At 40.0% G+C, this 12,374-nt stretch overlaps 1 protein-coding gene across 1 annotated transcript in view; it reads left to right on the forward strand.

Moving 5' to 3' along the window:
• dbpa (D site albumin promoter binding protein a) overlaps window positions 1-10,003 on the forward strand; it is a 30,662-nt gene extending 20,659 nt beyond the window's left edge. The window contains exons 4-5 of the mRNA XM_054605577.1: window positions 4,820-5,073; window positions 7,828-10,003. Of these exons, the coding sequence (XP_054461552.1) occupies window positions 4,820-5,073; window positions 7,828-8,043 (470 nt within the window). The 3' untranslated portion in view covers window positions 8,044-10,003. The remainder of the gene's footprint in view (window positions 1-4,819; window positions 5,074-7,827) is intronic.
• Window positions 10,004-12,374: the final 2,371 nt, after the last annotated feature.

The raw sequence follows: 12,374 nt of genomic DNA on the forward strand, positions 1-12,374 counted from the left end.
TCACCCTTTATATTACTCTATTTTTGCATGATGCAATGCTTTGTTTGTGGTTGTTGGTTGCTTTCCCGTCTTCTTCTCTTCTTCTTATCCCTCATATTCATAACAGAAATCGATTAAATGTGAATTTGATCAGCGATTGTTTATAGTTACTCTCCCACTGGAGCTTCATTGATTTATCCCCTATTAATGTTGGTAATTCCACTGTTTGGAGTCATTTATTTGCGGGTTGCATCATTTATTTCAGAAGCAAACAGTAGCGTTTGAGCGCTGGCTCCAGATAACGACACCGAGGAAATCGAAGGGTAATCAGGTTCGGACTCCTCTGCCCAAATGTTAAACTCTGCAGGACGACGGGTTGCCAAGACTCTGGCTAATCAACAAGCTTCTGTGTTTGGAAGTCCTTGTGACTTTTTTTTTTTACAAGCCATGGGTTGATTGCAACTGGGCACTGGGAGCCTACAAAACACATAAAAACGTTTTCCACTCTTTGGCTCGGAGCAAAAGGAAACAACTTTAGAGGATTATAACTGGAGAGCAGGACGATGCATTCATGGCACTCTAGCTTTTATGTAAATCCAAGCTCTTAAGCCTGAACATTTAGATATACCTTTCAGTAGTGATGCAAGTACATGTGTATATATTCTCACAAAATGTACAGATTGTGAAAAAGTAATAATAATTTCCACTTCTTATGATTGGATGTAAACACAATCATAAGAAGATTTAATCTCAGTTTGACACGAGTGTGAACTCAAACAAAACCACTCACAACGTTAAATCACCCAGAATTCAATGCTCTTGTCTCTGCACCGCTCTGCTCATTGTGTAGTCGAGTGTTTTCATTTGGATTTGTGAGGAGTGGGGGGTAAAAACCATCTTACTCAAGTGATTCGCCCCCTTCATGCCACCGAGCATCATTGTTGTATTGTAGTTGATGCGCGTAATAAAATGAATGACAGCTCGAAACAAAAGCAAATCAGTGTCAGTCGTGTTGCTCTGACTGACACTTCCTGGTTCACAAGACGGTTGCACAGAGTCTCCGACGGCTGAGGACATTTCTGTTTGTGTGTCAGAGTAAAACAACATGGAGCTACATAATGCTGACTGTTTAAAATCTATCGTTAATAAATGGGGTTTTGGATGTTATCCTGCTTCTCTAGTGGTAAAACATTACGTACTGTATCTGAAATCTTTCCACTACTGTTTCAGTCGATATTGGTCACCAGCTCTGCGGTTATTTATAATCTGTGGCTTGAAGCCTGGAGCTCAAAAAAAATAAAAAAATAAAAAAAGCATCTTACAAATGCTGCCACAAAACTGTTCTGACTGCTGCTGGATGATTGCTCAACTAAGACGTGTATTCCAGAGAGGAAAAATCACTTTTTATTTTCTCCAATTATCACAAAATAATTGTCTGGGAAGCAGCTTGTGTAGAGATATGACTGGAAATAGACTCTTGTGTTACGTTCAGAAAATAGAATAATGCAGAATAGCTGCAGGGTAAAAGCACCAACGAGGAGTTTTACATCCACTGCTACTCAATTTACTACAAGCATCCAAGAATAACTTGACCTGACACAACAAAACCATGTTCTTTTATAACTTCCTGCTATTGAAACGTTTGATTTATTTGATTTTTATTTAATTCTATAACATTGATTTCAAACACACATGTGATCTGTCCTGCCATTAACTCCTGCTGGAGTGCAATTGAGGGGAAAAACATTGGAAGCCACAGCAGCAGCAGCAACCAACATTATCTGTAATCTTTCAAAAGAGCTTAATTTAACACAAAACATGCCAAATATGTCTGATTTCTGAGCAGATTTTCTTTAATTTCCTTGGTGTGGTTCACATTTGATCGTTTCATATCTGTATTCAGTGACAAAGGATGATTTTTCTCACATGAAGCACCACAAAGGGTTAAACAAAATCCTGATCTTCCCTGCTTGCTGTACTGTAAATCCGGCATGCTGTGAACTCGCTGCCCTGCTCATCTTTTTTTCTGGCTCGATACCGACACCTGGTGGTGAGTCGGCGTCACTGCGGCGGATGTTGAGAAACAGCAGAGTGAGGATGCTGTTTGTTTTTTGTGGATTTTTATATGAGAATATGAAGATTAACAGCGTCCATGTGTTATTAAATGTGCAAAAAAAACCATCAGGGAATGAGAGGTGGAAAAACAAACATTCTCACACTCACCGCCCGCCCCTTCTCGCCCATTTTGAATTAAATTTCGAACAAATTGTCCGCCGTCTATAAGGGGTAATCCTCTTTATGGCCATCTCGTCCCAGAGGGCCTCACTCTTGGCTCGCTGCTCTCTGGATGAAGCAGCAGAGAGACAGAGTGTTCAGGACGTCTCACTCCGACACGAAACACTACAAGGACACCAAAACCAATGAAGTCGCCTGTTATGTGGACAGTGGCGTAATTGGGGTAATTTCGGGCCCCTGTGCACGCTATAATGACGGGCCCCCTGGTTACTTACTGACGCTTTTATGTTTGACAGGCATGAATGCTCACTCGGATTGCAGATTCATATTATCCAGAAGCATCGTTGCATTTCTGTATACAAAAATACCAAAGGAAATATTAATTTAATTGACTTATAGTTTATTTATTGTTTTTTATTTATTAACTTTTTTTGTAGAATAAGCAGCATTTTATTTTGTAATAGTTTGACTATTTTATGCCCCAAAAATGAAAAACATGATGGAGTAGGGTTTGCCTTTTTTATGGTTTATATAGCAAATGGCACCATTTGTGAGTTAATGTTAATTATTTCTGCACTCACTATGTTTACGCTCCTGTATGTAACTGTTTATTCATTTTATGTGCTGTTATAGACAAGATCAAAATCCTTTTATGCTGTGAAATGATAAAACAAAATACACAAGTCCTCTACTGTATTTCTAAAGCCCTTTTGCAAAACATCCGTTACAATGTGCTCTACATCAAAGTAAGATCTTTTTTTATTTGAAAGTAAAGAAATGTAGGAAACGCCTTCAAAACAACATTTATAACACCGTCGGACACCAAACTGCTAAAAGACTACGGTGCAGTAAACTATAATAATTATGAGTAAAAATAAGCAAAGATACAAATTCAAATGTTTAAATTAAATATGTGAAATGTTGAAGAGATGTAAGGCAAACGTGTATACTGGCCTGATGTTCAGGTGGGCTGGTGCTCTCCACAATATGGCAAATTCAGTAATAATGAGGTCTGCAAGGGTATTAACTGATGTCAAAAGCTTGAAAAGTCATATTTGAAAATAGTGCATTTTGATTGGCTAAAGTCAAGAAATATTTAATATTTTTATTTACAATGGGAGCTGGAGGGGATTAAAGAAAGTGGGAGCGAAAACATAAAATAATTGATAGATGATTGCTGAACAAAAACAGTAAATGTACAAATAAATATTTAAATGAATTGAAAAGTTACACATTCTGCCATCATGTTAAGAGTTTGAGTGAAATGGGATCAAACCTCCGTTGAGGATTCTCTCGCCATCATCGTTAGCATGTTAGCCTTCAGCTCGGCTCGCTGCTCTCTGACATGTGACCGTCGTCAGAGGCCAGATGGGCTCCACAATCTAATCAGATAAAACCAGATGATGGTGATTGAACAGCTGAATGAGAGATGAACACAGACCTGCTGAGTCTGTGTTCATTGGAATACTCCAACTTCCAGTGTCTGCAGCCGAGCTTGACCTCTGACCTTCCACCGACCTTCTGTCTTTATGACTGTCACTAGCTTTGCAGTTGTGTCGTACGTCACTGCATCCACATCTGGCACGTTAAAGAAGATCTCTGTGAGCACAAATAGGCTTTGGAAATCTTTGACTTTTGCAGATTCCTGGTGGTTTTAGAATAAATAAAATAAATTTGAGTTATTGAGACGGGAAAACCAAGAGTCCGACAGCTGATTTGTGGATTTGTTAGTGAGCCAAACAGCCAGCAGTTTAAAGCACCGGTCCTTTAATGAGCTCTTTCTGTGGTAAACGATGCTCAGTTTACTGTGCTGGCTTCTATCGGGTTCATATATCAGCAGCTTCAGGCCTTTGGGGGCCGCGATGTTTGCCAACAACTGCATCAAGAAAGTAAAGATTTGGGCAACAAATGTTTATGGGCAAGAGGGAGCCAGAGTCATTTACTTTAAGACACTTTGAAAGGACTGAAGTACTGATAACTCCAACAAGCTCCAGAGGGCACAGATCTTTACTGACTAAACTATATAAAAAGTTTTATTGGCCATTAGAGGAACTTTAACTTTGAGGCACTTTGGTTACTGTTTGATATCAAAACAGTGATAGTTACCTGAACATGTAGTTAAATGTATTACACTCATCAGACCAACATTTTGAACTTAAAAGAAGTACAAACTGTATAATAAATACCTAAATAACCAATCGCCAAAGCAACATTACGTTTTTAAAACATTATTAGTTATGTAATGAATCTCATCTGATTATTTTAGAAAAAGTAACAGTTCATTTGCATATTTTTATTAGATGAAAATAAACAATGGTCCCCCAGGATGCCAACACATATTAAACATATTGCAATTTTTTAAAAAGCACTTATTATAAAGCAAAAAACAAAACACTGGTATGAAGTCATTGTGAAAATGTTTTACAAAGTCATGAAAGAGTGTAACGAAAGAATAAAGCACCTGTGACATATGATAAAAAAAACCTCTGGGGTCTAAATACAGAATCAGATCAGATTATATTTTGGGAAAAGTTAAATCGCATTTTGGAATAACAAACTGACTCACTCATCTCTCTCTCTCTCTCTCTCTCTCTCTCTCTCCCAGGTGGTCGGGCGGTGCCTCAGGACCAGTCACCCACCTCCACCTGCCCTCCGGGACCCCCCGGGCCTCCGGCGGCCGCCAACGGCAGCAGCGACATCACGGTGAACTTTGACCCCGACCCGGCGGACCTGGCGCTGTCCAGCGTGCCGGGCCAGGAGGCGTTCGACCCGCGGCGGCACCGCTTCTCCGACGAGGAGCTGAAGCCTCAGCCGATGATCAAGAAGGCCCGAAAGATGCTGGTCCCCAACGAGCAGAAGGTACTACATCTCCCACAGTGCTTTGCTGTTCTTGGATAGTATAATGATCCTGACAGGCTAAACAACTTAAAAACTATTTTGCATGATGACCGAAAGATACTTATCTTTGATGGCCGATGAGTAGATTTGTGTTTTTTTATGAATAATTCAGAAAACAGGTTTCTTGTCTCGAACTTAGTTTTACTTTGAAATTGTCTGCAAAACATCCTTATTGTCAAGTAAATATTGTCTTTAATTTGAGTTAAACCTTATTTTCTTAGAATAAGAAAAAAAAAATGAAGTAAATTAATATTTTATATTATATTACATTGGGTATTTTATAAAATCCTGTTCTTTTGATTCTAGCAAAGCGAACTGCTTGATTGTTCAAAAGACCCAGTTATTTACAGAGATTTCTTGAAATTTGTGATTTATATTAGAAACAGATTTAAATATTCTTACAGCGCTAGCAGATATTTTTTGGAATCGTATTCTCCAGATTTCCTGTAATAAATTCACCAAAAACCAGCATTAATCAAAGATAAAGTCAGATAAAAATGTTGTTTTTTGGAATAAATGCACCAAAAAAACGCATTAGTCGCAAATAAAATTTGATTAAAGTGGAACAGAAATAGCTGAAAAACTGAAAATTTAAACGAGATGAGATGAAAACGAGTTATTTAAAATGTCAAACTACTTAAACACTTGAGTGCTTTGCAGAAACACTTACTCACGTATGAAAAGAGGTCAGGTTTATTCTGCAGGATGCAGTTCAGGCAGATTCCCCAGCAGCCACGTCTGAACTTCATCACGACGAAGGCCACTGCTCTTTTGACAGCTACCGTATTAATGCAAAAAAATAGAAACTTAAGGCGCATGATGCCCAGCAGTATTTACGTCTCCTGACGAGAGTCCTGCGATATTTTGTCCTCGGCTCGGTGCACAGAGAGAGGAGCTCTGATCGATGCCTCGTGCTCTCACAGTTCAGAGCGGAGCAGCTGCAGCTCCGGAGGCTTTTGTAATTCACGGAAGGATGAAGGCGCTCGCCTTGTGTTCTGTCTCAGGAGGTTTTATTAATCATTTGTATGTAGGTTGTTTGGAAGAAAATGATCTCTGAGCAACGTTAAAGATGAAACTGGGATTACTCTGCAGCTCCTCAGGAATTAGACTTTAGATTTATCTCTTTGTTTGACACCAACCCTCCGTCAAAGAGTAGGAAAATATGGCTATGATCTGAAAGATATTCCAGGATCACAACATTAAGGAGAGTTTGATTATTTTCATAAACAAAATTACTCTCAAAATGATAATCCCAGAACAGTTTTTTTTAAATGTTGCAAAAGGATAATGATTTTGCAGAGTTTAGAGTTGGACTGATGTCTTTGCCAGACGCAAATAGATCCTATTAAAGACTCTCTGTGGAAACACTATGAACCGTTTGTTCCTGCAGTGATTCCACCGACATAAATCTATTCAGATAGAGATCTCTACTTTCAATTTGTTCTCCAGGTCCAAAAGTTAAACGAAACAATCTCTGTGTTTTCCAATCGTCTTCTCATGAGACCCTCATCGACCATAAATCTTTTTTCTTGTCCCAAAAACAAGTTTAGCTTAGCATAATACTATTTTCTCTTCATGTCTTTATTACTCTCCATCTCACATTTACAATCCTAGAAGTTGCAAATTATTTAGCATTGTGGGTAATTGCTCAGACCATTTTATCATTTTGTGCCTTTCTCTTCTTGTGTCTTTGTTTCTATCTGTTAACATTGTTGTGACAGCCAATATGTACTTTAAGCAATAAAACACTGGGAGGTGTTCCAATTTAGGAAACTAACGGATGAGGAAGAGTCCGTTATTTTTCTAGATGAGAACAATTTGAAGTGTTTTATTGTTCTTATACCACGGCAGCCTACTACAGGAACACTCGACATCACAGCAGTGACAATACATTCTAGTCTTGACTCATTTTTATGACGGGAACACTATTAAAACATCCATAGAAACGTGTTAAAACCATCACTGCAGTGTAAACCACTTCTCCACCCTCCAATGTTGTACAATCTCATTGATGACATGTAATGATTGCAGCCTTTCCGCCCTAGCAACAAACCAATCTCGCCTTATATCTACATATATGTTATTAAACCTGTATTCCTTTGGATACTGTCTGAGGTATCTTGTTTTTAAAATGTGTGACACCTGCCAACCAATCAGAAATGAGTATTTTCATGCATGTCTTTTCGTGCATTGATATTTAAAGAGAAGTGGATACAGCGTTGGAGGCGGAGCTCCTCGTTTCCTAGCTCCTCCTTTAACCCCGCCTCCCAGCACTTAGTCTATCCTCGTTCTCGGACTCAATTCACATTAAAGGGGGAATTAAAAAAAACTCTGCTTTAAAGTTTTCCGACTGGGAACTTATTTTACCTCAAAGAAAATGATCTGCTGAGTTACAAACATCTCTTTCCCAATGTGAGTCTATGGGGAAAAGTATTTTTAGGCCTCATGGCATCACATGACAGACCAGGAAGTTGTAATTCCTCCGTTTGGCCACTATGTAAAGTATGTGAAGTTGCAACTATTCAACTGTTGCCTCCTTTTTTCCTTCCCTTCTTCCTTTCCTGTCACCTTTCCTCTCATCACATATCCGACCTTCATAACTCATCCCACGTTCTCTTCTTTTTTTTGTCTCTCTCTCTCTCTCTCTCCTCCTCCCACCCCTTCCTCCCCACACACCACAACATACCACACCTCCGCCGCCGCCGCCGATGACAGGATGACAGGTACTGGAGCCGGCGCGTGAAGAACAACGAGGCGGCGAAGCGCTCGCGGGACGCCCGGCGGCTGAAGGAGAACCAGATCTCCGTGCGTGCCGCCTTCCTGGAGCGGGAGAACGCCGCCCTCCGCCAGGAAGTGGCCGACATGAGGAAAGAGCTGGGCCGCTGCAGGAACATCATCAACAAGTACGAGAGTCGGCACGGAGACTTGTGAGGGCGGAGGAGGAGGAGGAGGAGGAGGAGGAAGAAGAAGACGACGAAGGAGGAAGGGGCGGGAGGAGGAGGAGGAAATGAGAAAAAATAAAGGGTACAAGTCAAACCCAACAACAGCAGCACTTTAGTTGAAGTGGCGAGAGGAGGAGGCCGGCGTAGATCTGCAGTAGGCGCTGTGTGACACCGAGGCGCAAACACCAAAAAAAAGTGCGTGCACGCTGTGCTTCAGGATGTCACGACAGGAAAAGCACAGCGACGCCATCTTTGTTTTTTGTTTTCCAGTGTGACTCTCTTTGTACATGCTGCTTCGCTGTATCCACTCGATGTACTGTTTCACCGTCGTGTCACCTTCGGCAGCTTCTCCGTCACCCTTCGGTGCTGTGTGCTTACGCCCGGTGTCGCGCGGCGTTTTTCCGCAGGTAGTGCGTCCCCCGGCCGACCCCGCTCCGGGGCCAGTTTCAAACAGGGTGTTGAATTCACATTATGCCAGTGAAATCTCACTTTTTAAAGCTCAAGGGCACGGATTCAAGCCAGGAGAGGTCAGATGTGTAATTTTTTTCTATAAATAGGACAACAAAAAATAACATGTATATTTTTGAAGTGGGAAGGAAGGCAAGACTAGTCCAGCAAAGAGGAGGAGGAGGAGGAGGAGGAGGTGCAGGGTTTTCGTCCATAACGCAAAGAGATTTTGACAAAGGATTATTGTATATTTTTCTATTAGCAGAGATAGTCAGGAGGAGGATTTTGGAGATAATCTTTTGTATATTTTATATATGGGGCGGGGAGGGGCTGTTAGCTGGACAGTCACGGGGCCACACGAGATGCTTTTCCTCCCAGCTGTTTTATCGCAAAACAACAGATAATCTATTTTCGATTTCACTGAGCTGGTTAGTCGCGTGGGCCGGAGGCGTAACAGAGAATGTATCACGGTTGAATCAGGTATTTCACACGATGCGAGAAGAGGCGGGGCATCTTAGTAACGATTGTTTTTCGGGGCTAGAGGAGAGAGAGGGGCGTTAGCAGGAAGGCGGTGAAACAAAAATTGTATAGTTTTAAGAAAATTTTTGTTGTTCGTCTTTGTTTCCCTTTGTGGGCTCGTTCAAAGCACTTGATTTGTTATCTTCTATTTGATTCCGTGTCTCCGATTTTTGGAAATAATCGCAGGGTTTTTATTTTGAAGGTGAGGGAGAAAAAAGAGAGAGGAAAGCGGGAAGCAATTAGCCAACAGAACAGCTGGATGTGAGCAGATGTTTGAAAAGAAATAAGGTGGAGAATTTCGCTGGCAGGTTTGCATTTATAGTGAAGGTGTCTCGCTCACACACACACACACACACACACACACACACACACACACACACACACACACACGCCGCAAACTCACATTGACGGACAATGTGTTAGCAATAACACAACGTGGCTGCAGTATTTCTCTCTCTGTTTACTCCTCGATTTTGTCCAGGAAGTGCAAAAATGAAATGCTAACGGGTTTAGGGTTGATTTGCCCAAATTGAACAGTGACTGAAACCTTCAGCATGCAGACACACAACAAACACACGCACACACAGTCCTGACCCAGGTTTTAACCCTTATTGTTGTTGTTGATTATGGATGTTGTTATGGACTTCTATGGTGCTGATCGGATCTGATCCTTCACCTGACGCACACACACACACGCACACACACGCACATAAATCCCAAATGCAAACACTTCCGGTATCTCAAACACAGTACTGAACTGCCTATACCCTTTCTTTGTCTTTTATTAGTTTATTTTTTCTTTCTTTTGTTGCATATTGTATCGATAAATCGTATATAGATTTACACACAAACACTTGTCTATACCTCTCCTTCAAACTTTTCCCAATGAGAAACGAAAAATGCACCCTACTGCTACTGTACCATACAACTGTACTATTGAATAATAAACTATTCTCTCACTAGATATATATATATGTGTATATATGTATATATATGTGTATATATATATATATGTATATATATATATATATATATATATATATATATATATATATATATATATATATAAATATAAATATATGTATATGATATATGCTTGAATTATTGTGATAATAGTTGTAATATACATAATTGAATATATATTGCAGAAAATCCCATTGGAATCATTTTGTCAGTTTTTTCTCAGGTGTTTTTGTCTGAGTTATTAAATACACATTAAAAAAAAGTATTTGATTGGATCACAGAATTTTGTGGTTTTGTTTGTTTTTTCTTGATGCAAAACATTTCAGAGCTGACGGGTTTCGATTCTGTCGTTTCACGGTTTATTTCTATCTCACTATGGGACAAAAAAACAATCTGCAGACCAGCTGACCGTTCGCTAAGCCCCGCCCCCCCTTCATTAGTGTTGTCATGCCCGTCAAGCCTTGCATTCTAGAGCCCCTCATGTTTACCTGTTACTAAAGCAACAGTGGAGGATTTGTTAATGTGGTAAGTGCTAAGTACCTGCAGTTATTTTAATGGCCACTTGAGGCTGTCTCTATTCAGCAAGAAAATCAAAACAAAAATGACCTTACCACTGACCTTATTTCAGACTTCAAATCCCAAAGCTCATTGACTTTCAGACGAGGGACCCAGAAGTGCAAAAACACTGACTCATTTCCAGGTTGACTCATTCCTGCAGCACTTTATTGTTCATATATCTTATGCCTCAGTGACATATAGCTCAAATTTTGACATATTCCTTTATTATGGAAACACACACTAGTTTATTTTGATTGATCTGCTGCCTCCAATATACTCACTAGAGCACCAAATGTGGATTAATCCGCCGCTGGAAATAGTCCCAAGCAAATGTTCTATTTCCTCACTATGTAAGTAACATTTGATAAAAACTACTGTGACCAGATGTTCTAGGAAATTGCAGAGCCTTTTAAAAGAATTAAACTTTATATTTGTGAACTGTTTTTAAGATTTAAAAAAAAAACACGTATTTCTTTCTGAACTTTGTGTTTTGGGTCAGGTTAGGGAAGTCTTTAAGTATTCAGAGACGGACTAACTCATAGATGGTTTTGGTCTTTTCATGGAATTTGTTGACAATAAGCAAAATTCAGAGCCTTGATTGGCATCTTGATATGTATCTCAGACTATACCATTCGTTGTCATGGTTGCCTGTTTGCCCCTCCTCCGCTCCATCCAGGCTGCACTCTATTTCCAAAAACTGGATTACCTCTCAAAACAGATCCCAGAAAACAGGTGACAGCACAGGCTCTTCATCCGTCTTTTTCTACACCCTGAAATGTAAATAATCCAAACACTCAAGCATTTTCTATTTGATCTTAAGTCACCCACCAGTTACAATTTACACACATTATTAATATTTCCTCACTTTTATATTTTCTCTCATGTTATTATTGCGCCCACTTCCCACTCTATGTGTGAGATTTGAATAAATAATTAAACCTTTTACACAGAAAGTGCAGCAGCAGACCATTGGGAGGCACTCAGACCCTTCTGACAGCTTTACTGTGGAGACATCAGATCCACAAGGAGAGTGTGCGTGTGTGTGCGTGTGTGTGTGTGTGTGTGTGTGTGTGTGTGTGTGTGTGTGTGTGTGTGTGTGTGTGTGTGTGTACGTTCACACTTCACAACCGCTAGTTCAATTCACACATTCAAATGAACACTTTCTGTTTATCCACTTGAAATACTGTCTACCACATATTCATATTATGTTCTAGCTGCACTATTTCATGTCTCAGGGTTCAAGATTCTTATTGCTATTTATTTATGAAACTTGAAACTAGTCTCAAAACTTTCGCACAAAGACATTAGGCTTATGCATGTGATACGAGCATGTAACAAGCATGTAACGGGCATGTAACTGGAATTAAACAAGCTCGACCCTGCTTCCACGCTCGTCTGTCAAGTTGACTTTTGAGACTTTAGAGACGAGGATGAAATATAGTGTTGCAGGAATGAGTCAGCGTTTTCATACTTTCGGTTCCCTTGTTTCAAAGTCAATGGGTTGTAGGTGAGATGCCTGAAATAAGGTCTGTGGTTAACACAAGCTTAAGAGATTTCAAACATTTTGTTCTCTGTCATAATATATGTCAGTAAACACCTCTCTCTTGAATTCTGATGCTTTTTATGTGTCTTAAAACAGTCGGTTGCTAACAAGTAGCTAAATGGGACGACTAAACATTATCACGCCGCCTTTGATGGTAGTGGTGTCGACGTGAAGTCATGTGATCGTGGTGTACTTTGTTTATAGCCTAATGTTAGCTTTTTACTTCTGATGACTGCATTCACGCTTCCATTCGTTTGCGATGATTATCTTGCTGAACAAAACCTGCAAGT

The sequence above is a fragment of the Anoplopoma fimbria genome, chromosome 10 (assembly GCF_027596085.1).
Source record: "Anoplopoma fimbria isolate UVic2021 breed Golden Eagle Sablefish chromosome 10, Afim_UVic_2022, whole genome shotgun sequence".
In the NCBI taxonomy this organism is placed as follows: domain Eukaryota; kingdom Metazoa; phylum Chordata; class Actinopteri; order Perciformes; family Anoplopomatidae; genus Anoplopoma; species Anoplopoma fimbria.